Source organism: Macrobrachium rosenbergii, chromosome 42 (genome assembly GCF_040412425.1).
Source record: "Macrobrachium rosenbergii isolate ZJJX-2024 chromosome 42, ASM4041242v1, whole genome shotgun sequence".
NCBI lineage: Eukaryota > Metazoa > Arthropoda > Malacostraca > Decapoda > Palaemonidae > Macrobrachium > Macrobrachium rosenbergii.
The window spans coordinates 2,847,553-2,874,971 of NC_089782.1; the positions used below are offsets into that span (position 1 = coordinate 2,847,553).

The following is a 27,419-nucleotide window of genomic DNA, read 5'->3' on the forward strand; positions in this document are numbered from 1 at the left end:
CCAACTGTAGCATGTCCACCACTGTCGACTGGAATGGGTATTCTGGGGTGGTGTGAGTACTAATGGTTCAGCAGGTTGTGATGGAGCATGTACATCACAAGAGGCACATCCATCCCTGTGGCTCTGCAGGTCGCCTTCCATCCCTGACCAGTAAACTGATTGTCTAGCCCTGCGGAGCATGGAGTCTACCCTGATGTCCTGCATGAAGGCCTGTAATGACTTGATGGCGAAGTTCCTCTGGGATGAGCAGACGTGGGCATCCTTGTTCGTAAGTGTAGACTATCAGGTCTTCTACCATAGATAACCTGTCCCTAACTGAGTAAAACTGACGTAGGCAGGCCACCTCCTGTGCCTTCTGCGGGCACCAGTCATTTACTGCAACTTTAGCTGCCAGCAGTTGGTACACAGGGTCTTTAGAGGCTGCTTCTTTGACCCTCTCCTCATCCAGTATGAGGCATTCTTGCTCAAGGGCGGTGGCCGAAGCAGCGACAAGGGCAGCAGTCATATCCTCTTCAAGTTCAGAATCCTTGTCATCTGGTTCGCAACAGAGAGCAGGAAGCGTGATAAGAAGTCAGCAGCGCATTCCTCTTTCCTGGCAAGTACCTTACTTGGAACCTGTATTGTAGGGTCTTCTCCTTGAGACGGAAGAGTCTTGGGTTTAGTATATCCTTCAGCTCTCTATCACCCAGGAGCTTGACCAGCGGGCGGTGATCAGTCACGATCAGTAAGTTGGGGCAGCCCAACAGGAGTAGCCTGGCCTTCTTGAGACACCATGTGACAGCTAAGGCTTCTCCTCAACAGCAGCATACCCAGCTTCAGCCTGCGACAAATGGCGGCTCCACATAAGGCAATACGCCACCCACCCTTGCAGCAAAATGGGGCATCAGCCGAGGCACAAGCACAGTACTGCTGCAGGATGACAAACCCAATCCCATCCCTGCTCCAATCTGTTAGGGCCGCTGTAGGTCGGGATTTGTCATAGTATACCAGCCCATCCTTGGCCAGCTTGCATATGGCCTCCTGTGCTTGGCGGAATCTCTCTTGTAGGTTGCTATCCCAGTACACATTCTTGCTTGTAGACTTCTTCAGGAGGTCTCTAAAGGGTTCCATCAGCGGGGCAGTGGCGAGGAAGGGTGCCAACTGGTTGACAAAGCCATACCATGACCTGATGTCAGTGACAGAGGGGTTGTCTGGCATAGGGAATCTCCGTATGGCAGCTAGACTCTCCTCTGTGGGCCTGTAGGAATCCCATCCCAGCTGGAATCCGACAAAGTTCACTTCTCTCGGCAGAAACTGAATTTCTCTGGCTTGAGGGTTATGCCCTTTTTAGCACACGTGTCCAAGAAATTATAGGTGTGCCAGAAGGCCTCCTCGACGCTGTTGTCATACAGAAGAGTATCGTCCACACATTTGTGTTTTTGGGGGATGTCCTTGATGGCGTCATCAAACCTCTTGGTGTAGGCATCTGAAGCTGAACAGTGTCCCATGGGTGTTCTTCTGTACCGGTAACGCCCCAGGGTGTGATAAAGGTTGTGAGTCTGCGGCGCTCTTCATCTAACTCCACCTGGTGGAAGCCCCAATGCGCATCTGCCACTGTCTTGAAGGAATGTAAAGGCACCCCAGAGATCATGTCGAAAGGAGCAGGGGTGTGATGCGTCTCTCTCCTGCAGGAGGCATTAAGGCGTTGAAAGTCCACAGTGCGGGCGGGGCTGACCTGACTTCTTGGCAACAATGACCATCCTCGCACACCATTCTGTTGCTTCACCAGTGGGTACCTCCTCAATGATGCCCTTCTTGATGTCCTGGTCCAACTGCTTCTTCACTTCTGACTCCCAATGCTTTGGCACTGATGCTGGGGTGTGGCATGCATAGGGGTTGCCCCGGCAGTAGGTGAATATGGTGCGGCTTGCCCTCCATGACTGGGAGGGGCCCTCTGTATTGAAAGTTGATGATGAAAATGGCGCAAGAGCCACTGCTCCAACTTTGGGACGTTCTCCTCCACTGGTGGAAAGGGCATGGATGAGGGCTTGGGCAGGGATGGCCCAATGGGTGTGGGGACCTCATGCTCCAGTGCGAGGCTCGCTGACACTGGTAGGTGGTGGGGAAAGGACTGGGGCACGAGGCCAAGGTCCTTACAAGCAGCCAATGAAAGGAAGCAAGACCTTGCAGACTTGATAAAATACACTTCTTGGACGGTTGTCCTGGCACCGCACTGAATGCGAAGAGGGCAGTCCCCATACACTCCAATCGAACATTGGCAACATCACGTAGGCCCCTGCGGTTTTGTGAAAGGGCAGGTCTTTCAATGAGGGTCGACAGCAAAGTGGGGCCTGCAACACACACTTGGGCCCCCGTGTCTACCACAGCCTGTACAGGCTTGTGACCCTTAGGCCTAGGCCCATGCACTGATGAGGACACTATCACTTGTATAGTAGGCTGCACACTGGGTTGTACCCCGGCGGTAACCACTCCCAGTGTTACTGACGAAGCAGGGGCATCACTCACCATCTTCTTCTTGCTCCTACAGAACCGTTTCAAGGGGCCAATTTTTTGACAGCCATGACAAACACTATTTCTCGCCGGGCACAAGACCTTCCTTGGCTCATGCTGCACTCCACAGTTCCCACACATACGAGCATTGATGGAAACTGAGGACCTCTCACCACTCTTCACCGCTGCACACTCAGGGGGGCTGGGGTCTGTCTCCACATCGGCCGCACGTGGCTCTTGATGCCATGTGTCATGCTGGGGCATGGAAGCATCTTTGCGGGCTGCCTCATATGTCGCACACACTGCCCTTAAGGCATCTACACTACAAATGGAATCACATGACCTATAGAGGTCTCTTTTCAATATCTCATCCCTTAGACCTACCATAAGCTTCCCAATAAGCATATATTCGGTAAATTGCTATGACAGCTAGGACACTGGAAGCCACAATCCATGGCTTTTTGAGAGCACTTTGCAAAATATTCACTAATTGACTCCTCACGTCCTTGCATATACACAAAAAACTCAGCCCAATGCACGGCCTGGTTCGAAGCCCCTTCTGGAGACAAATTAGCCCACTGTGCATCACTATACCTGGCATCCAGTGTACGTTGCAACTCTGGGGTGCAGTGAAGCCTAATATGTTGAACTGCATCCGTTGGTTGAAGCTTATATAGCCTAAGCCACTGTGTCATGGACCGCTTTCCAAGTCCTGAAGGAGGCCGACGACATTTCCAAAGCACACTTCTCTGGTAGTGGTGGGGCTGGGGCCCTGGGACTGCTCTGTAGACACAAGCCACTCGCCATTGTAGCCAAGCGGTCATTAAGGGCTTGCAACGCATCTCGCCCTTCGGCAACCACATGCTGAAGAGCTGGTGATCTTGGCGCTACTCCAACGGGAGTACTGTGGGCACCCCTGGAGGATCGTCGTGCCCTCCTTGTCGTGAAAGATGGTCTCCCTGGTGTAGACATCCTTATCCTTTACAACATCCTACTCACTGCGCCATGTTAGAGGCAGAAGGAAACCAGTCGGACACTCCAGTGCTTTATTACACGTCCAATCAGTACAGAGGCGTGACTGCAAGTAAGGTGCAGACGCGGGAAACATTGGCGCCAATTCCGCTCTCCTCCTGACAACATACATCACACACAATCAACCATCCTACATATATATATATATATATATATATATATATATATATATATATATATATATATATATATATATATATATATATATATATATATATATATATATAATGTGTGTGTACACTGTTTCAATTAGTTACCAACTTGCCTTTGTGTTTTTATTGCTTTTTAACATATTTTCTTTATATATATATATATATATATATATATATATATATATATATATATATATATATATATATATATATATATATATATATATATATACAGTATGTGTGCATTCCTTTAAATGCCTGTTTTACACTTTCATAGACTTTTGAGCTAGTTCCATATCAATTTTATCTCCTTGAGAATAATAAATTATTGTTAATTGCAAAAATGAGACAATCTTTTTAGTACTGTATTAATAAAATAATGGAAATAATGTACTTATGTCTGTTGGTTTGAATTTTTCCTTTGCCTCCACTATTTAAATGTTAAAATAAAAATTAAACGTAGGCCTATTTACACATGGATAAGCTCGTTGGTTGGTACTACCAAACATTAAACCCCAACCCACTTCAAAATTCTCAGGGCGGTACTTTGTTATTATTGCCCCAAAGCTTCTATTTTCGTGTCAGTGGGTAACATATAACTGTTACGCCTTTGGATTTGTTTAAAGTCATTGTAATGTATTATGACTGTAAAATACCCCAGGAAAATCAGGTTAATTTTGAATATTAATACAGCTGTCACACGATAAGTAGTTTTTGACACTTTTGTTTGGCTATTATTAAGCAAGCTTACGATCACGTTATCCCGCAACTGTACCAGGTTGAATATTATAATCCCATTCCAAATTTTTGGTAACAAGAGCACCTTGAAAAATATAAGAGGTACTGCCATCTATGCATTTGATTTCACATCTCTCTCTCTCTGCGCCTTACTGGCTGCCCAGTATTGTTGCCAGAGGACGATCAGCTGAGAAGAAAGTGACAGAGCCGAGGAAATGTTTTGCGATAGCAGTGTTGTTATTGGTGCGTGCTAGCCACTCAAAGTGACATGGGTGAAAAGAACGGAAATTTAGGCGATTCGTAGACCGCAGTACAGGAAAGGAAAGCCAGTTTTTTGGAAGATCTGCTCTGGTGTGCCTCAGCCTCAGAAAGAGAGAGAGAGGCATTGAACTTGAAGGGAGGGAGGCGAGACTGCGGCCGCAGAAACGAAAATAGCCTGCCGCCGCAGCACAGCCTAACTATAACCATATGACAAGTTCGCCTTCATTGCAATTACGTAACTTCATCGAAGGTGAGAGAGAGAGGTCATCGTGGTTGCCGTGATGTCAACCTGTGTGATGGGTGGAGCGAGGGCCTCCAGGCTGCCGAGGGGATGCAGGTGGCTCAACACTGTCAGGATGCAGCGCTACTCCTTGAGGACGTCCTCTTCGTTCCTGACCTCTGACCGAGTGGAATTCCGCTCCATGGGAAGCCACACTTCCGAGAGGGAGAGGCCAAGACCGTCGCTGCTTATTACAATCAACCGGCCATCGACGCTGCTGCAAACAAGGTTGGTGCTAACTTAGCCACCCTAGGCCTAGGCTACCGTAGGCGGCTGTGCTGGGTGACACAGGCCACAGCTGATCTCAGGGACTGTTCGGGATGAGAGAGCCTGAGCAGGTCTTGGGGCCTGCCCTTCTCTCCTCCCCCGTCACTAGGTATCCCTCAGCCCACTCTGCATCAGTGTTGCAGGCGACCTGCACTACAGTTAGATAGGCTAAGCACTTACAGAATGACTCGTGGGCATTGTGTCCATTCACCAAAGCTCCAGTTTAGGTTGTTTTGTCATTTCTAAAACAAGTGAAGTCTTAGGTATATAAGAATGCAGACTAGCCTGCTGCACCCAGGCTATAATGGCATGCAGCAGAACTGGTGCAACTTTTGTATTTTTGTATCGGGTGAGCATTGTTCTCATTTTGCCACTTAGTATCAAATCTTATATTTTCCTTTGTAAACGTGTATATATATACGTATGGGGAAAAGTTGGTCGCTCATTATGTAGAATCTTATCACTGAAATACATTGACCGGGAAAAACAGAAATGTTTTGTGCTGGCCACTCCTACAATGATATTTCAGAACGAAAACTAAATACATTACAGGAACACGAATCCCTCGACTTTTATTCGCCTGACTCCCATGAGTCGTGAAAAGGCCAGTCTGGATACTGTGAAAGAGGACGTTGCGATGGAGTGGAAAAGACAAGTGATATAACCAAGAGATGGCGGGGATGCCACTTTGACGACAGCATTATTATGCATTTGCAACTTCAGTAATGGAACCAATATTTTCCTGCTCATTTTTTAACTTATCACCTAATGTTACACATGGTTGTAATCGCCTTGTGTTGCAGATTAATACTCAAAAATAATATATAAGATACTTTTAAAAACTTCTATTTAAAAAGAATATTTTTTGGAAAGAAAAAATGTTTTCAAATGCCACTTTTTAGTTCTGGAATGCTTCGTGCAGTATTTTCTGAGACAATTTTAAATTATTTCACGTCAATCTTACTCCTTAGCTATTCAAGAAACACCTGTAAGAGTACAAAAAATATACAACAGTTATTAATTGGTTGAATGGGTGTAGCCTATATGTGTGTATGTTAACTATCCTATGCACACCAACTTTAAAACCAATATTACTGTCGTCACTGTCATTGTAATTATCTATCTCCATATCACTATATGATGAAAATGAATAAGCATCATCATCAAAAGTCATTATCTCCAAAATTCACAAAATTAACAAAGATTTATCAAAATCTTCGACCGGTGCTCAACTTCAGGATACAAAAGCCTCCCTGGTCCTGCCCCCCTGGCTGACGGAAGGTTTACAATTTTGCTATTTTTACACCCATGATTAAGAGAAATCTGGTATCTTTTGTGTTCAATAGTGAGCTGAATGGCTGGTGAGACTGTTGACGTCACTCAAACAGAGCTACGGGGAGGGACTAAATTTACCACGATATTTAAAAATAAAGCATAGATAATATTGACGTCGTCCTTACGCAGCATATAAAGCGTCGATTTTAGCGATGCGCTGCACCTTGTGGGTTAAGCAGAGCACATCTAATGATAAAAGTGGATGCATTTGAGATATGAATTCAAAGTTATTACTGCACTTCTTTTCACTTTTGTAGTTTTGTGTATAGGCCTATATTAAATTTGTTCCGACACAATATACAAACCCTCGGTCCTTTACATTAGGATTACTTTCAGGCGTAGGCTGGAAACGGCTGTTGAACTTCAAACAAGGTGGTTAGGCAGTTAACTACTGTCCGGGGGCGGAGTACCGCCTGCCCGGATGTAAACATTCCACTTGCTTTCGGCCGTCGTAGCGCACGGACATTGTTCTTTGCCGCTCTCTGCCTGACAGCTTTCTTTTCTTCGCAATTGGTGGGAATCTTTACCCTTGCTTGTTATGGATAAATCATCCAAACCTTCTGATCCCCAGCATGTATGTCCTGGGGTTTAAAAAATGCAACTTTTCGGTCTAGAGTAAATGTGGACCCACACGCCCTCTGTATATCTTGCAGGGGACGTGTGTTCACACGACGACCCTTGTAGTGAGTGTTGTTCTTGGTCCCCCGAGCAATGGAGGAAGTTTGAGGGGAGGAGACGTTACCGTCGTAAGCCTACCAAGGAGTCGTCCGAGGGAAACATGCCCCCGACGACTCCAGTGGTGGCGAATGTGTCGGGCTCATTTCTCCCTCCCGGCGAACTTCCCCTTCTTGCTCCCTCTCCCTCGGGTGAGGACTCCCCCTCCCCTTCCTCTTTCGTTTCATCATTTGTGGAAGGAGAGTTGGACTGGGACATCCTCTCGGAGGTCTCTTCCCATTCCGGAGGGGAGTTTTTTCCTTTGGAGCGGGTGGAGGCTTCCTGTACTAACCCGACTCTCGCTTCAGGTCTCGAGCTGGATAGCCAGGCTACGAACCCAACCTCAACCTGTCTACACCTGGGCCTACCTGGCACGTCACTGGAGGGATTGGCTCCACTGCCCCCTGCTCCAGTTACCACTCACTTCCGCCAACGACAGCCACTACTACCTTCGTCACCATGTCCAGGTTTGCACAGCCCGGTGTTGGTAGCATCACACCTTGACACCCAGGTTTTGGCGCCCCTGTGTTGCAACACGCTGTACCGCTGCCACCTGGCTTCCTGGCCCCGCTCACACAAGCTGCCCTTTTTCCACATGGTGACGTCATCATACCCGTATGTGACTGTCGCTGCCCCGCTGCTGACCCTGGCCTGTCTAACATCCACTGTTCCTCACCCACGTTCCAGCCCGGCCCCTTCGCCTGTTCCTGTCCCCATCCCATCGACTCTGGCGCGGCCTGACACGACTATACACACAGGAGGGGCGGCGCCTGCATTCCCGGCCCCGCCCACTTTTGTTCCTGGCCGACGTGGGGCTGCCTCCACCCAGGCAAATGCTGGCTCGAGCTCCGCGGCCTCTGCCCGAGATGTACCTCTGCTGCAGCCCCTCCTGCTGTTCCTGAGTCTTCGCCACGCCTCCTGGCTTGGGGACCTGACAGCGTTCCTGAAGCAGATGGTGAAGAAGAAGAAGAGGAGGTCTAGGAAGGTGTTGTCGTCTTCATCTTCGTCATCATCGCCGCTGTTCGTCTGCTGCCTCTTCCGCTTCTTCCAAGGCTTCGAAGGAGCCAAGAAGAAGAAGCCTGCCTCTCTCACTAAGAAGCCTGCACCGAGGCTTCTAAGGGTCTGCCTCCTTCCACAGGGAAGGCAGTGGGATATCTTGTCGGCTCTTCCCGATCCTCAGATCAGGGAACCGCTGCCCTGGCCTCCGGGTCAGTGGTAGGGGGAGCCAAGGGCGTGCAGACCAAGGCCTGCACCCCACTGCGCGCCTAAGAAAATTCCTGCTTCAAAGGCTAGCAAGTCCGTCGTCGGACACTGCTAATGAAGTTATACAGTACTTGGGTCCCCAAGGAGACCCGGTACCCCAATCTGATACGGGGAGAAACTTCTCGGGTTACAGACCAGGGCGTAATAAGCGAGAGAAAGAGCCCGGCATGCAGGTGCTCGGCTTTTCCTGCTGGCAACTCTTTTTAAGTGCCAAGTCAGATTCCCGGATAGCGTTTCCTGGAGAAGGGGCTGAACGCAAAGAGAGGTGGAGAAGAGGTCCCCTGTTCAGTCTTCCCGAGACGCTACGGCCTCGAAGAAGACTGGGGCACGTCCAGAGGACAGCGCAAGCTAGCGCCAGCCAGCCGCGCGCTTGACTCCTCCCAGTCCCCGGCCATGTCCGCGCAGCCAGCCTGGCTCGGGGGAGGTGAGTGCGCGGCTCGGCTCTCGCGAGCCGCTCCGCTCTCCTCCGGAGATTGCTTCTCCTGGGCGAAAGCAGTCTCCTCGACCCGGGAGCTTGTCATCACCACGGGTTGGTGACCGGTCTCGGCCCACTGTCTCTGCTGGTTCTGACAGTAAAGCCAGTGGGAGCGCCCGATCTTCCTCGCGTGTCCCCTCCACCCCTTCGGTTTCTTCCAGGGGGCGCGAGTCGGAGAGGAGGAACTCTGGGGAGTGTTCTCCTCAGAGTTCTACCGCGTGGGGGTATGAACCTGGATCGGTTCTCGGCTCGACTAGGTTTTATGTCCGCGTGGTTCAGGAAGGTCCTGCGTGGGGTCCACCGAGGTTCTTCCTCATGGGAGAGTAGTTCGAGGACCGCACTCATGAGAGACTCAAGGGTCCTCTGCCCCAGGATGCGACGGACACCCCAAAATACAGAGGACTTTTGGAGGTTATCGCGCTGATTGTCAGCACAATGACCTCGGGAAGGGACCACGGCCTCGTCTGTGGATTGTCCCTGCGCCTTGAATCCTTCTGGGGACCCAAGAAGGAACCCAAGGTGGTGGGGCTGCCGTGGTCCACGCTTGTACGAGGGGTTACTCGATCAGGTGAATGGTCTTGTGTCTGGGCAAGACAGTTCGCTTCGTTCGAGCCGCTCGGACAAGCTTCTTCCTCCTCCTTTGCCTTGACAGAAGCGCTTCCACACACCAGTTGAAGGGGTGTTACTGACTAAGCAGGTTGACCCGGACCTGACTCGCCTGGATCCGGGTCTGTCATTGCAGCAAGAAGCTGCAACCCTGGAAGCCACCGCCATGATGGCCTTCCAAGCAGTCTCCTGGCTCGATCTGTGGTCCTTCACAGTATTGAAGGTAGCTGCTTCCTCAGGCACTATTGTACCTGGGAGGACTCGCCTTTGGGAGACTGTGCCAGTCTGGGGGTAGGGCTATCTCCTACCTCGCCCACCAGACTGCGAACCTGTGGGCTGAAAACCTGGTGCTAAAGCACCAATAGAGATGCCGTTCTCTCTTTTGCCAGGTCTGTAGGTCCCGAGTCAACTATCGCCCTGCGGAATGGACTGTTGCTGGGTTTCTCCTCTCACTTCCCCAGAGAGCTGGCAGCGACCGGCTTGTCCACCAGGCAGTGGCCAAGACCTCCAGGTCTTCGCATTCCACTGCGGCCAGGTCTTCGGGCCAGGCTGGCACTTCCTCGGCCCCTAAGAAGTCCCAGTCTTCGAAGGGGTCCCGAGGAAACACCCAGCCCTCTTCTTCCTAGAAGGGTGGGTCGCCCCGCCCTTTTTCAGCCCACTTTCCAAGCCGGTAAAGGGGGCAAGGGTAAGAAGAAGAAGGGGAAACGCTGCCGAAGGCGGGGGGGTTGGGTTGCCTGTCGAGCCATTGGGCAACTTGGCAGCGACATGGAACCAAGACCTGGATAGTGGATGTCCTTCGGGAGGGATATCTACTACCCCTCGAGTCTCGGCCTCCCCTCACCTACTCTCCGGTCCATCTCACTTAGCACCTTTGGCAAAGTCATACTTATCAGAGTTTTATAATCATTTATGGCTTCGAAATTTATTTCCAGATGAATGACGTAAAGCTATAATTCCTATCCCCAAACCTGGAAAGGATCCCAGTAACGTAAATAATTACAGGCCAATTTCTTTAACAAGCTGCTTATGCAAATTGTTGGAGAAAATGGTAAATGCTCGACTAACATGGCACATTCTGAGAAAATAAAATTTTAACTCCCACTCAGTTTGGGTCACAGTGTAACAGATCCACATTGATTTCTCTCTGTAACTTAGAAGACCATATACGTAAGAGAGGTTTTGAACGAAAACAAATTACTATAGCTGTCTTTTTGACATTGAAAAGGCATACGATACCACATGGAGGTATGCTATATTAAAAACTTTACAAAACAACAACATCCGTGGACATTTACCTAGGTTTATACTGAACTTTTTGACAAACTGCAATTTTCAGGTGAGAATTGATGATGATCTGTCTAGAACATTTCCACTTGAAAATGGTGTTCCACAGGGAAGTGTCCTTAGTGGAACACTGTTTACTTTAGCAATCAATGATATCAGTAAAAATCTACCTATTGGCATTAAAAGTAACCTGTAAATGGATGATTTTGCCATATATTATTCAGCATCCCGAATACAACATGCAGAACGAATCATTAATAAAAGCATAGTAAAAATAGATGAATGGGCCTCATCTGTAGGCTTTAAATTTTCCATAGATAAAACTCAAGCAATCATGTTGTATAAAAATAAAAAGTGGAAAAAAGGTGAAGAAATAGATTTAAAAATCAGAAACCATAGTAGACCAATTGGCCGAACAGCAAAATTTTTAGGATTAGTATTTGATACCCACTTGAACTGGAGAGCCCACATTACATATGTAAAATCTAAAAGTAAAAGAGCATTAAATCTAATTAGAAAACTATCGAACACTATTCTGGGGAGCCGACAGACATACCCTTACTGTGCTGTATAAGGCAACAGTTCTGTCCATCATTGATTATGGAAGTGAAGTATATGGCTTGGCATCTGACGCAGTTCTGAAAATGTTAGATCCTGTTCACAATGAAGGCCTTAGAATATGCTCAGGATTTTAGATCATCACCAAAATCATCATTACAAGTTGAATGTGGTGAACTGCCTTTGTCTCTCCATAGAGAGCTAGGAACAATGAAAAGTGCTTTAAGAATTCAAACTAGTGATTCTCCAACCAAAAAAATTATTTGAATTAAGAGATGTATTTATAAACAACCATCCTACCACCTTTCCCAGTTAGAGCTAGAAGATTGTTTGAGTCGCTGAATATAAGTATACAAGTGCCTGTAATAGTAAAATCACCTCCTCCTGGACAATGAATAAAACGAGAATTTGCACACACCTCAAATATTTATCAAAAAGTAACTCATATACAACAGAACACCAAAGACAGTTATACAATAGAGCATATAAACCAAAAAGGTCCACATTACACATTAATATACACAGATGGATCTAAATCAGAACATGGAGTAGGATATGCTGCAGTGTCCCAAGACAAAACTTATCAGTTCTCTCTTCCTAATAATGCTTCTGTATTTACAGGAGAATTGTATGAAATTGCATCAGCTATAAAAATAATTAAAGAATCATCATTCAATAATTTTGTGATTTTCAGTGATTCAAGAAGCGCTATAGAAGCTATTCAAAGTTACAAATCAAATAATAATATAGTACAACAAATTAAATTATATCTCCATAAATTATATAATAATGGAAAAAATGTAAATATGTTGGATCCCTGCGCATGTAGGGATCAAAGGAAATGATGCAGACAAAGCAGCTAAAGGAGCAACTCACATGACAAGATCAAATGTGAATATCCCTGTTACTGATTATGCAACTCACATAAAAATGGGTATCATAAATAAATGGCAATATATATGGGATGAAGAACCTGAAATTAATAAACTGAAAGAAATAAAACCTAATGTTAAAAACAGAGTTCATCACATCAGAGAGAGAGACACGACAAGTAATTTTAACACATCTTCAGAATAGGCCATACTGTGTCTGACACATGGGCACTTAATGAGCAGCCCACATGGCCCGGCTCCCAAAGTGCTCAGAGTGCAGAGTGATAATAACGGTCAGACATGTGTTATGTGAATGTCCAAAGTATGACCGACAAAGGAATGTCTGGTTTTTGGAAATAGATCAGTGAAAGAAATTTTGTCAGAATCTTTCACATTTTCAATCGTTCCAGTTTTGATGTTCTTGAAGAACTGTAATTTAATTAATAAAATATAAAAATAAGTAAATAATAAAAGCATGAAAACCCTTTTAACATTTGAATTTTACAAAAAAGAGAAAAATTTTAAAAATTTTGTTTAATTTATATTCTGAATTTTAATATACCGTTTTAGTATGTTAGTAAGGAAGTCTGAGTAAATGTATTTATTGTATGAGAGGATGTGCTTATGTGCAGTTTTTAATTTAATTTTAATTCATTCATCTTTGTATCGGATGATCTATTGGGTCCTAGCGCTTGACTTCAGGCCTGGACCTAGTATTTTAATCAAATCCTTTGGGCCAGTTCCTATGAGAGCTGGAAAGTCAGCTCAGTGGTCTGGTTAAACTACTTTAATAATAATAATAATCCGGTCCATCTCCAGACTTATGTTCCAGGATTGTCGAAGGACACCGCACTACAGCAAGAAGTGCAAGCCATGCTGAGCAAGGGTGCTGTAGAAGTTGTGTCGGACCAGTCTCCAGGCTTTTACAGCCGTGTCTTCTCTCAGAGAAAGCCTCAGGGGATGGAGACGGGTCATAGACCTCTCCTTGAACCGCTTCGCTCGCCAGACTCGGTTCATGATGGAAACAGCGCAAACCGTGCTGGCCTCCATCAGGGAGAACGACTTCATGCTTACGGTGGACCTGAAGGATGCGATTTCCAAATACCCATTCATCCGCCCCGCAAGTACCTCCGCTTTGTCCTCGGGAGTCGGTCCTCCAATTCAGGGCACTTTGTTTCAGGCTCTCGACCGCTCCCCAGGTGTTCACGAGAGTATTCTCCCTCGTGTCAGCTTGGGCCCACTCGCACGAGATACGTCTTCTGAGGTATCTCGACAACTGGCTAGTCCTGGCAAGCTCTCGCTCGCAGTTGCTACAGGACAGGGATCGGCTCCTCGAGTATTGCTGGGATCTAGAGATTGTGGTAAATCTGGAGAAGAAAGATCTCACCCCCAAGCAGAGGATAAAGTACCTGGGCATGCTGATAGATACGGTGGCAGCGAAAGTCTTTCCCTCGGACTCTCGTATCAGCAAGTTCAGGCAGGCAGCACAGCTGTTCCTGTCGTGGCAGGAGCAGCCAGCTCGGCATTGGCAAGTCGTCATCGGTCACCTGTTGTCTTTGGAGAAGCTAGTACCTCACAGTGGAGACTAAAGGAGTATTGGTCCCAGTCCCAAGACCCCCAGTCCTTCCTCATCCCTCTTTCCAAGGAGGTGAGGAAGGACCTTCGCTGGTGGTCAGACGACAGGAACCTCTTGATAGGAGTATCCCTGCACACTCCCCCTCCGGACATGCTTCTGTTTTCTGACGCATCGACTGAGGGATGGGGCGCACACGTGGAGGAGTTGCTGACTTCGGGAGTGTGGCACCGAGATGACAAGCACCTTCACATCAACACCTGGAACTCAAGGCGGCCTTCCTGGCCCTCCAAGAGTTCCGGGATCGAGTGATGGGACACTCCGTGGTACGGATGAGCGACAATACCACGGTAGTGGCATACATCAACAAGCAGGGGGGACTGGTGTCCCACCAGCTTCATCAGTTGACGATGCAGGTGCACGAGTGGGCCGTGGCTCACTCGGTAGAGCTGTCAGCCAGGTACATTCCAGGCAAGAGGAATGTCGTGGCAGACAAGCTCAGCCGCCAGAGCCAGGTGGTAGGGACCGAATGGTCCCTCCATCAGGAAGTAGCGAAAAGGCTGTTCGACCTATGGGGGCGTCCAGCCATTGATCTGTTCGCCACCCGGCACAACAGAAAGCTCCAGGTCTTCTATTCTGTCGTGCCGGACCCATGGGCCGCTGCGGAGGACGCGTTCCAACACCCGTGGGACAATCTCGACGCATACGCCTTTCCCCCGTTCTGTCTGATTCGCCGAGTGATGATCACCCCGACTCTAAGAATGACTCTGGTGGCACCCCGTTTGGTACCCAGACCTGCTAGCTCTCCTCTCCGAGGCGCCGAGAGAGATTCCCCCCTGGCCCAATCTCCTGCGTCAACCTCATGCAGAGCGGTTCCACCTGGCAGTGCATTCCCTGTGTCTTCACGGCTGGAGGTTATCCACCATCTCTTGCGAGCGAGAGGCTTTTTGCGCCGCATAGCAACAGAGATGGCAGGATGCCTCAGAAGATCCTCCGCAGCGGTATACCAGGGAAAGTGGTCTGTCTTCTGTGGTTGGTGTCGTCGAAGGGGTATCTCTCTGGTCGGAGCTACTGTTCAGCAGGTTGCGGACTTCCTCATCATCCTTCGCCAAGAGAAGCTTCTCTCCTTTTCAGCTGTGAAAGGCTACCGCGCCGCACTCGGCCTAGTCTTACGGCTGAAAGGAGTAGACATCTCCTCCTCCTTCGAGATTTCTCTACTCATGAGAAGCTTCGAACGGTCTTGCCCACCCAGGGATCTCAGGCCCCCTGCGTGGGACGTGACTCTTGTCCTAAGGAGCCTGACTCGTGCACCGTACGAGCTTTTACGAGAGTCGTCAGACAGGGATCTGACCCTCAAGACCGTCTTCTTGCTAGCCCTGGCATTGGCGAATTGAGTTGGCGAGCTTCATGGACTTTCCTTTGATGTTAAACACTCGAGGGGATGGGGATCAGTTACACTCGATTTCGTCCCGGATTTCTTCAGATTTAAGACTCAGAACCCTTCGGTCCCTGACGCACGGTTCGAGTCCTTCACGATCCCCTCCCTAGAGGACTTTGTAGGTAATGAACCAGACGAGATGCTACTGTGTCCTGTTAGAGTGCTGCGGCGCTATCTGAAGAGAACTCGGCGCCTCCGGCCTGAGTGTCGACGACTCTTCGTTAGCACTAGCTCGACCAAGAAAGAAGTGTCCAAGAACACCATCTCTTTGGCTTCGTGAGACGATAAGGAGAGCGTACTCTGCTGCAGGAGAAGACGACACAGGTACGCTTCGTCCGAGAGCTCACGAGGTCCGCAGCATTGGTCCATCCCTCGCATTCCGGAAGAATATGTCGGTGTCACAGGTGCTGAAGGCAGGTGTGTGGTCTCAGCAGACTACCTTCACCTCCTTCTACCTCCGGGATGTTGCACACAAATCCTTGGACACTTTTTCTTTGGGTCCTGTGGTGGCTGCTCAACAAGTTGTGTAGCTTATCCAGCTCCTCTAACAGGACAGGTTGTATCTCGCCTAAGTTGTATGGTTGTGATTGGGAGATTGAATGTGGAGTGACAGGCCTCTCTTCTTTCTCCCCATCCTGGCTCTCTTCCCATGGGCAGGGAGGGGACGTGCCGTTACAAGCTGGATCTGGCGATCAAGGCAGGTAAACACATAACGGGAGCTCCCGTTCTATTTCCGTTCAGGTTAATAGAAGCAACCCCACTCCATCCTCTTGCAAGGGGAGGAAGGAGACCATGACTATAAGACAAGCCCATTGCTTGTATTTGCCTTATTGTCATCCGACGTCAAATTCTTCCTAGCCTACTGTGCATGAACGACGTCTCCTCTTTCATGCAAAGGGACCCAGAAGTCTGACAACTGATCCTGCGTTTCTTACAACCCAATCTTTTGTCAGAGGCAGTTTTTCCCTTCCTCGCTCTCATGACCAGGAAGGGAAGACAAGGTGGTTAACTCCAATCAGTTCAGAGAGACTTTATCAGATTCCTCCCTCCAATCAGTAAGTCTCCTAATGTAAAGGACCGAGGGTTTGTATATTGTGTCGGAACAAATAACAATTTTTAAAAGTAAATTGTATTTTTCTTAACTATACAAACCCGAGGTCCTTTGCACTTTATGCCCACCTCATGCCACCCCTCAATCTGATACCTGGGCCGAAAGGCAAATTGGAATGTTTACATCCGGGCAGGCGGTACTCCCGCCTCCCAGACAGTAGTTAACCGCCTAACCACCTTGTTTGAAGTTCAACGGCCGTTTCCGCCTACGCCTGAAAGTAATCCTAATGTAAAGGACTTTGAGTTTGTATAGTTAGGAAAAATACAATTTACTTTTAAAAATTATGTCAGTCAGGATCATGATTTCAGTACTTGCAATAAATCATTACAAGTTATAGCTTAGGCTATAGCCAAGGCTATGTAGGTCTAGTCTCCCGACGGGTTTCTTCAGTTTGAAGAAAAAAATAATCGGTAAATAAATAAGCAAGGTGGAGAGTAATCTTCGCTATTAGAAATACAATCAATTCTATCTTCTTATTATTTTACTTTGACTTTAGGAATGGAAGACTAATCAGGTGAGACATATCAGCCACACCTATTGTGTGAAGATTCTTTCAGAATGACAACAACAACAATGATAATAATAATAATATGGCCCTGGAGTCTTAGGCCTATGCTGTTGGCTGTATAACATCTAGGCTATATTTCAGAGTTCCAAGAAGTGAACTATTAGTGTTATGTTGGGACATGAATTCCCATGCAGGTGAGAGTTCTGAAGGCTTTGAAGGAATACTGTACATGGAGGAAGAGGTTTTGGAAGAAGAACCCAGGAAGGTGAAAGATTTGGAAGAAGAACCCAGGAAGGTGAAAGATTTGGAAGAAGAACCCAGGAAGGTGAAAGATTTGGAAGAAGAACCCAGGAAGGTGAAAGATTGTTAGAATTAGTAGAAGCTATGAATCTGGTAGTCTTGAATACATGGGTTGAGAAAAGAAGTCATCTGGTAACATACAAAAATGGACAAAATGAGACAAATTGATTATGTTTTGGTTAGGAAGGAAGACAAGAAGATTGTTATGGATTGTAAAGTTCTTCCAAGTGAATCTGTTATAGTTCAGCATAAACTGGTAGTGGCAGACTTTAGGCTGAAAGCAATAAGGAAAAAAAAGCCCCAGCTAGAATAGGAGGATTAAAACTTGGAAGCTGAAGGGGAGAAGGCAAGAAAGTTTAGAAGTAAAGTGGAAAGAGCCAAAGAAGAGAGATAAATGAGTGGAATGTCAGAATTGCTTGAGGAGATATGGGATGATAGGAAAGAGATTGTGGTTCCAGCAACTGCAGAGGTGTGTGGGAGGACAAGTGGTAAGCAGCAACAGGAAAAAGAAACATGGTGGTGGAATCAAGAGGTTCAAACACCTGTGAAGGAAAAGAGTATATCCAGAAGAGAGTGGAAAGAAGATAACAATTACCAAATAAGGGAGTAGTATAGACAGACAAAGAGGGAAACAGAGAGTGGTGGTAGCGATTGCAAAAGTAGAAGCCAGGAGAGAATGGTACAAGTAGTTGGGAATACCGGAGGGAGAAAAGATAACCTACAGAATTGCAAAAGGAAGAAGAAAAGATGGGCAGGATGTAGGAGAGATGGGAATTATTAAAGATGAAAATGGAAATATCTTAATTAGGAAAGTCAGGAGAAGATGGAAAGACTATTTTTCACAACTATTAAACAGTGAGAATGAGTGTGGACAACTGGAAAATGTTCCTCCAGTAGAAGGACCAATAGCAGATATCGGAGAGAGTGAAGTTGAGAATGCTATAAAGAGAGGAAAAGTAAATAAAGCTGTAGGAAAGTCAGAGGTAACAATAGAAATTATTAAAGCATTGGGAAATCTAGGCAAAGACTGGGTGCACACACTACTGGAAAAGATCTGGGACGTTGAGGAAATGCCAAGGGACTGGAACAATAGTTGGATTATTAAAATGTACTTTATACTGTAAACAAAAAGGAGACATGGTAAACTGTGGGAACTACAGAGGAATAAAGCTTTTGGAGCATGTATTCAAGGTACTAGAAAGAATGGTAGAAGGAAGGTTGAGAGAGTTGATAGATATACATGAGCAGCAGTTTGGGTTTATGAAAGGGAAGAGCACAGTGGATGCTATTTTTATAATAAGACAAGTCCAAGAGAAGTGTCTAGAAGGAAACAGGAAAGTTTACTTCTGTTTTGTGGATCTTGAAAAGGGGTGTGACAGGGTACTAGGAAGAATAGTCTATTGGTGTTTGAGAAAGACAGGAGTACCAGAGAAGTTGGTAAGGTTAGTGAAGATGATGTATGAGGGTGCAAGAACCACTGTACAGACAAAATATGGGGAGACTGAGACATTCCTTGTGGAGGTTGGCCTCCATCAGGGATCAGTTCTGAGTCCATTCTTGTTCCTCATCATTATAGACACACTGACATCAGAATTAAGAAACAGTGATGAACGGTGGGACCTGATGTTTGCTGATGAATTAGTCATTATACCAGACACAGAAGAAGAACTGCAAGAAAGGTTTGTTTCAACACGATATACAAACCGTCGGTCCTTTACATTAGGAATTACTTTCAGCGGAGCTGGAAATGGTCATTGAACTTTCGAACAAGGTGGTTAAGCAGTTAACTACCGTCCGGGAGGTGGGAGTACTGCCTGCCCAGATGTAAACATTCCGGTTTGCTTTTCGGCCATCATGCGCTTCCAGACGTGTTTCTTGCTCTCTAACCTGACTGCTGTTGAGCTGTTTTTCCTGGTGGATCTTTCTTGTTTTTCCCTGTTTTCTTACTCATTATGAATGTGGATAAACCCTGTAAGCCCTCCTTCCCCCAGTGTGTATGTCCTCGGTGGGAGAGAAGAAGTGCCCTTTGCTCCACCTGCAGAGTATGTGCGTGTTATCGTAACTCTCCTTGCTTGGAGTGTTGTTCCTGGCCTGCCGAGCAGTGGGCGAAGTTTGAGGGGAGAAGACAGTACTGAAGGAAGCCCGCCAAGGCATTGTATTGTGGCGGTATTCACACCCACAAACAACACAACACACAACACTCACCCTGATCTTCGGTTGCTGGAGATGGATAAGGTCCACGGTCGCCAATCACAGCACACACCCACGCAAAAAAAAAAAACTTAAACCGACCCTCCACCAACAACCAACAAACAAAAAAAGAAGAGACACATGAACCATTAATGTGGTCCCAAAAAACAGACGAACTCCCGTTCACTTTCAAGGTTGAACCTCAACTCCCCAAGACTTCCCAAAAACTGAAAAACTCCCGACAGACCGACAGACAGAGAGACAGCCGAAACCAACTCCAACAACCGAACCACTCACAACGCAACAATTACTCTCTCTCTCTCTCTCTCTCTCTCTCTCTCTCTCTCTCTCTCTCTCTCTCTCTCTCTCTCTCTCTCACACACAAAATGTTGGGAAATGCTAAATAAAAACAAATTTCTTCATCCCTCTATATTTCTCCCCCTTTTAGCATTTCCCAACCAACACCTTCCACACTGCATTCAAATCGCCTTACGCAACACCCACGGATGCTCACTAGCAGGTCCTCTAGATCGCGTTCAAGGGCACGCAATCATTCTCTCAGACTCGCTCTCTCTTCCAGCAACATTCAGATTTACATTTTCTCCTCCATTCTCTCTCAGATTCACGCTATCTTCTTCACTATTACCACTCTCAATTTCATCCACAATCTCATCTATACCCTCTAACTCGTTCCCAAATACCTCCCCAATTCTTCAACTAACCCATCCCATTCGCTCATTGACCTTTCCAATTCTTGCAACGATTCATTCATGCTTTCAATCACTCGTCTATCACTGCTACGCTCTCTTACTCTTACACTTTCGCCACCTCCAACCGTTCACTAACCCCTACACGTTCAGTCAACTCAGTTATATCAAACCCACATATGCTATAACGTTCTATTCATACCATCCCATTCATCCGTATTACACGCTTTATCACTCATTTTCACTTTGGCACTCACACCCTATCACACAACTTACGATCATTCCGTTCACTTACGTTCTTCCCTTTCTTACGTTTTCTGCCATACTCTATCAAAACAAATTGCTTCATGCACTCGTCAGTCTTTCCAGCAAAACCTCCTCATGCAACAACCCCTCACGTACATGCATCACACGCACCGCTTGCATCCTGGAGGATCCACCCATTTGAACCCCTTCACACTCAGTTTCCCGAATTCGCTGTCACAGTCACCCTCTTCGTCTACATACACTTGATACATGCCCTTCCATTCCACATTCGTCACACTTCGCTCTCGGTTCTGAACACATTCTCGCATAATGCCCATTCTTACCACAGTTACCACATATTACATTCACTCGGGTACCCCTACAACCATTAGCAACATGACCCACCTGTCCGCACGGTAGCATTTAACCCCTATCTTTCGCACACTCCCTTACCAAATGTCCGGTTGCCCACACCGAAACACGCTCCTAAAGCCCACCTACACTCATTCTTTGTATGTCCTTCCTTTCCACATCTAAAACACTTCGCTCGACTTCCACTCATCGACCTTCCCCTTTGTACACTACTATCCCTAACCCGTCCAACCCGTTGTTCCTTACAAACCCACCATTCATCCTCACTGGCACCTCCACATTACTTGCTCTTACACTCCTATCTATTACACTATCGGCCATTCTCATTGGGCCCCTCAACACTGCATCCCTAAAGCTTCCAAATTCTGGTACTCTCTCATCTACCCCAGCCCTTACACTTACACTTCTGCTCTCTTTTATAACCCTGTCAAGCTCATAATCTTCTACAATTTCCAAAATTTCTCCCCAAGTCAACCTTTCATTCGTCCACCTTTTCTTCTCCTTCCGCTTCAAGTTCACAAATTCTCTAACTCCATCTGGCACTGTCCCTAACAACTTTCGTACTAACTCCTTACATTCATCTATCCCATCATCCCCAAACTTCTTCCTTGCCAACGTCTCCAGCCTACAAGCATATAGTGACAAGGTTTCCCCAGCTTTCATTCTTGCCTCATCAAATTCATTCTTCCTCTTATACTTAACACTCGCTTTCATACGCCTCGCTTGCTCAACTAGTCTAGCTTTCACCTTGTCATACTCAACATCCCCACACTCATAATAACCCTATACATATCAAGTAGAAACCCAGTCAAATACTCTCCTAATTCTCATTGCCCACACTCTCTCTTACTTTCCCCATACTTATCCTGACAAAACCTTTCATACTCCCTAAAGAAATCATGCACATCCCTACTTCCATACTCATTATACTTTTCACACCGGGTACCTCCCTCACATACATAGCCTTTCACTTCTTTCTCACTTTCACTCTCACTTTCGCTACTTTCGCTCTGTCCTTTCATACCCTCTTCCGAATACAAAGAGTCCACTTCTGCACTTACATTCATCTTACTCATTACACTCTTCTTCCCCCCTTTTTATCCACTTTTATCCACTCACCCCATCCACCTCACTATCACTACTGCCTTCACCCTCTCCCTTCTTTCCTGCCTTTCCCACTTCCTTACCCTTCTTACCAGTTTCCTTTCCCTTTCCTTCTTCCCTTTTTCTTCCCCTGACTTATCCTTACTTTCCCTCTGTTCCTTCCCTTGCTTTTCATTCCCTTTTCCTTACCCTGCCTCTCATTCCCTCGTTTCTTACTTCCTATTCCCATATCACTTTCATCACTCACGCTTCCATTCACTTCTTCCTCCTTTTCTTTCTCTCTTGCCCTTCACACGTTCCAGAGAACCTGCCTCCAACAGCCCCTTCTCCAAAAACACCCTTGAACATACCTTTCATCATTTCTTCCACACTTTTCATCATTCCTCCAACTTTTTATCCATCCTCTCTTCCATCCTCTCTTCCATTCTCTCTTCTGACTCTTTCATCTCCCCTTTCATTTCTTCTTTCGCACTTCTTAGCATTCCCCCCATCTCCTCCAACTGACTCCTCAATCTCTCATTCTCACCCCTCAACCACGTATTCTCCTCTCTCAACCTCACCAGTTCCTCTTCCATCCTTCTCTTCAGTCACACTACCAGCCACCAATCTCACTTGCAGCTGCAATACCAGCTGCCCCACGTTACGCCAAATATTATGTGGCGGTATTCACACCCACAAACAACACAACACGCAACACTCACCCCTGATCTTCAGGTTGCTGGAGATGGATAAGGTCCACGGTCGCCAATCACAGCACACACCCACGAAACAAAAAACTTAAACCGACCCTCCACCAACAACGAACCAACAAAAAAAGAAGAGACACATGAACCATTAATGTGGTCCCAAAAAACAGACGAACTCCGTTCACTTTCAAGGTTGGACCTCAACTCCCCAAGACTTCCCAAAAAACCGAAAAACTCCCGACAGACCGACAGACAGAGAGACAGCCGTAAAACCAACTCCAACAACCGAACCACTCACAACGACAATTACACTCTCTCTCTCTCTCTCTCTCTCTCTCTCTCTCTCTCTCTCTCTCTCTCTCTCTCTCTCTCTCTCTCTCTCTCTCTCTCTCTCTCTCTCTCTCTCTCTCTCTCTCTCTCTCTCTCTCTCTCTCTCTCTCTCTCTCTCACACACAAAACGTTGGGAAATGCTAAATAAAAACAAATTTCTTCATCCCTCTATAGTATGAGGGTTACAGGCAGTCCCCGGTTAACGGCGGGCTTTGTTAACAGCGATCCAGTTTTATGGCGCTTGTCTAGCGACGAAAATCAGTAATTTTCGGCGCCGAAAATCGCTGATTTCCGCTTATCGCGCCGATAACCCCGAAAATTGCTGAAAAGGCTCGAAATCGTCAATTTTCGGTTAGTGGCGATTTTCGGTTATCATTACACCCTCAGAAATGGAACTCCACCGATAACCAGGGACTGCCTGTATACACCCCAATGACTCCTTGGTGGCTAACCCGTCAGGATCGTTTCTCCCTTCTGAGAAGCTTCCCCTTCTGCTGCCTCTCCTTGGTGAGGACTCCCTCCCCTTCTTCACCCGGCCACCGGGTGTGGAAGGCCGTGGGGAGCGGACGATCAGGGTATCCTCTCTGGGGCCTCTCCTTGCTCCAGGGTGAATTTTTTCCCCAGAGCGAGTAGAGGCTTGCTCTTTTGACCAGACTTTGCCTTCAGGTTCTGCGGTGGAGACATTTCTCGGTGGCCAGGTCTCTGACCTTACATCTACCTGCCTGCACCTCGGTCTTCCTGGCGTTCCATCATTGGAGGGCCTGATCTGCATCTGTCCAGCATTCCTGTGAACACCCACGCAGCGACCACGTCCACCATGTCAACCATCACCATGGCGTCTCGCCAAGCTGCCTGTGACGGTGGCCTTGCACCTGGGCACCCAGGTATCAGCTGCTCATGTCACGCCCATGCCGTGCAGCTGCCTCCTGGCTTCCTGGCCCCTCCAGTATGGTCACATCATCGGTGCCTTATATCTCTGTGCCTGATCCTGCCGTCCCTGCTGTTGCCGACCCACACTCGTTTCCGACTCTGGTTCTGGCTCCTGGATTTCCTGTGTCAAGGTTCAAGTTAAATCCTCAAAATTAACAATAGGTTATATGGAAAAAACAATAAAACAATTACATTTAATTAACAAAACTTCACATATCAAAATATTACCAATTAATTAACATAACCAACATAATAAACAAAATATTCTGCCCAATACCAAATCCAAAATATCATATGGTATAATAACGGTACTCACAATGATCAGAGAAGTTCGTAACAAGCGCTTACGAGGCAGGAGCTGGGACGAGACACACAGGTGGCAAATAAGCCAGAGCGAAGGAAAACGTGAGGTGGGGATGGGGAGAGAGGGGAGTAAAGAGAACGGGACAGGAGGGGGAATCAGAAGGTAGGTTTCACAAGGATACTGGAGAGCTACATTTTAACTTAATTTCAGGATTTCGTACTTATTACGAAAGAAGGTTACCATTAGTTATTTATCTAGGTATATACAATATGTACATGGATCCGTTTAATTAATGAGGAGGGAAGCCGGTACTTGACATCTCCTCCCCGCTGAGGAGATCGTAACCTATGAAGGTACGATATTCCTGGTATGCGGTGTTCTTGACAGTGCATCAGCTATACGATTGTCTTGACCACGAATGTGCTGAACACTGATATTGAAGTTTTGCAAGTAGAGAGACCATCTTAAAATTTTCTGGTTCACATTTCGAGCTCTGTTCAAGAAGACGAGGGGGTTGTGGTCGGTGTACACAGTAATGGGGTTATTTGTGGAAACGTAGACTTCATATTTCTGCAAGGATTGTACTATAGCTAGGAGCTCCTTCTCCACAGTAGATAGCGACCTTTGGTGCTTCTTCAACCTGCATGAATAGTAAGACACAGGGTGAAGCAAGTTTGTTTCAGGCTTCTCTTGTAGGAGGACAGCACCAACCCCGTAGTCACATGCATCTACCTGGAGAACAAAAGGTTTTGAAGGATCAGGAGTTGTTAACACTGGTTTACAGCAAAGTAGGCTTTTGATCTGTTTGAAGGAGTCTTCACAAGATTCATCCCATACAAATTTGGTCTTAGTACTAGTCAAGTTTATCAACGGATGAGCTACATTACTGAAATTCTTGCAAAATCTGCGGTAGTACGAGGTCATTCCAATGAATCTCATTACTTCTTTTCTGTTTGTAGGTACAGGATAATTTAATATAGCTTCTATGTTAGTGGTTTTAGGAAGATTTCCCCCCTTCCAATAACATGTCCCAAGTACCTTACACGAGCTTTAGCAAAGTTTGATTTAGCAAGATTTATTGTTAAACCCAACCTTCTAAATCTGTCAAGAAGTGCTTTAAGCTTACCAAGATGTTCCTCCCATGTGTCAGATACTACAAGAATGTCATCCAGGTAACCGTAAACCCCATCCAGATCTCTTATGACATCATTTACCATTCTCTGAAATGTGGCAGGTGCGTTGCACAGACCAAAAGGAAGTCTTTCATATTGGAACAACCCAAAGGGAGTAATAAAGGCGGACATCTCCTTCGCTCTCCCTGACAATGGGACTTGATAATAACCCTTCAGCATATCGACTTGGGGTTAAATATTTCGACTTACCAATGGAGTCCAGTATATCATCAATACGTGGCGGGGGTAACTGTCTTTTATGGTTACCGAATTTAATTTTCTATAGTCTGTACATAACCTGACCTTACCATTAGACTTGGGCACTAGTAAGCAAGGAGAAGCCCAAGGAGACTTGCTAGGCACAGCAAGTTTATGCTTCAGTAGATACTCCACCTCTTCTTGCATTACCTTCCGTTTTTTCAAAATTGGTTCGATAGTAGTTTTGTCGTAGGACGAGTTCCTGGCAATAACTCAATGTCGTGAGAAATAACACTGCATCCTCGGGATTATCACTGCATACATCTTCATACTGTTGTAGCAGATTCTTAATATTACACCGTTGCTCCTCATTTAGGTAATGTAGATACTGCGGAAGAGATTCTAAGATTTCTTTATTAGAAAAGTCAGCCCAAGATGGAATTTCATGTAGGCCTAAAGAATTTACATCCTTTAAGGTGGTGGACTTTTGTTTTACAATATCAGTGTCTCTGGAACAAAATAGAGCAGCAGAGGAATCGGCATGATATTCTTTAAGCATATTGACATGGACTAACTGAGTGCTTTTACGTCTGTCTGGAGTTTTTATGATATAATTCTGATTATTTAAACGTTTCTGTATAACATAAGGGCCAGAAAACTTACTTTTAAAAGGAGAACCAGTAATGGGATAGAAGGCCAAGACTAAATCTCCCACATTAAACTTCCTATCTTTACTGTTTTTATCATACCTAATTTTCATCTCTTCTTGATTTTTACACAAGTTGTTTAGAGCAAATTTATGAATCTTATTAATATTTCCCTTTAATTTCTGTAGGTACTGACTCACTGTTATAGCCGCTACGTTATGCTTGTCAAGTAACTTAGCTTTAACTACTTGTAAAGGACCACGTACTTTATGACCGTATAGCATTTCAAAAGGTGATACACCTAGAGACTCAGAAGGTACTTCCCTAATTACAAATAGTAAATAGTCTATGCCTTCATCCCAATCAGATTCAGATTCAATACAAAATTTCCTAAGCAACGACTTTAAAGTCTGGTGATGCGTTCTAATGCTCCCTGAGATTCTGGGTGATAAGGAGATGAGAGAGACTGTTTTATACACAACTCATTCATAGTTTTCTGAAAAACATCACTAGTAAAATTAGTACCCCTATCACACTGGATTTCCTTAGGAAACCCGTAAGTTGTAAATACTTTGAGTAAGTGGTTAAGAACATTCTTAGAGGAAATATTACTGACTGGAAGTGCAATAGGAAATCGTGAGGTAGGGCACATTATAGTCACAAGATATTGATTACCTTTCTTTGTCTTAGGCAGTGGACCTACGCAATCCATGATAATTCGATGGAATGGCTCATGAGGTACAATAATAGGATTCAAAGGTGCCTTTGGTATAACCTCATTAGGTTTACCGGCAATTTGACAAATATGACAATGTTTAATGAAATTTACAACATCCGCCTTCATTTTAGACCAGAAAAAATCATAAGCTAAGCGGTTGTAAGTTTTAGTAATTCCAAAATGTGAATAAACATTATGAGCGAGCTCCAATACATCTTTTCGTAAATCATGAGGGACTACTAACTGTTCTCTGTCACTCCATGTTTCATCATTACTCAGCTTAGGAGGTCTGTATAACCTGAAAAGTACATCAATCTTAATGTAATATCCAGGTACATTTTCCATTCCTTTATCCAATGCTTGCTTATAAACACCCTTTAAAGTTGGATCTTCTCCCTGTAACTTTACAAGGCTTTTCTTGTTCATTTGTACTTTATCTGCGAGGTTGGGTACACTTACTTTCACTCGATCATTATTAACCATACTGCGGGTCGTCACATTAACACAACCCTCCACTTTCGACTCCTTTTCATTTTCCTCTTTTTCGCACTCACGATC

General features: G+C 46.0%; 1 protein-coding gene across 1 annotated transcript in view; it reads left to right on the forward strand.

The window, feature by feature from the left end:
* The first annotated feature begins 4,818 nt into the window (after nucleotides 1-4,818).
* Nucleotides 4,819-27,419, forward strand: part of LOC136827879 (branched-chain alpha-ketoacid dehydrogenase kinase-like) — a 446,871-nt gene continuing 424,270 nt past the window's right edge. Inside the window, 2 exon segments of the mRNA XM_067085342.1 lie at nucleotides 4,819-5,123; nucleotides 5,126-5,181. Of these exon segments, the coding sequence (XP_066941443.1) occupies nucleotides 4,955-5,123; nucleotides 5,126-5,181 (225 nt within the window). The 5' untranslated portion in view covers nucleotides 4,819-4,954.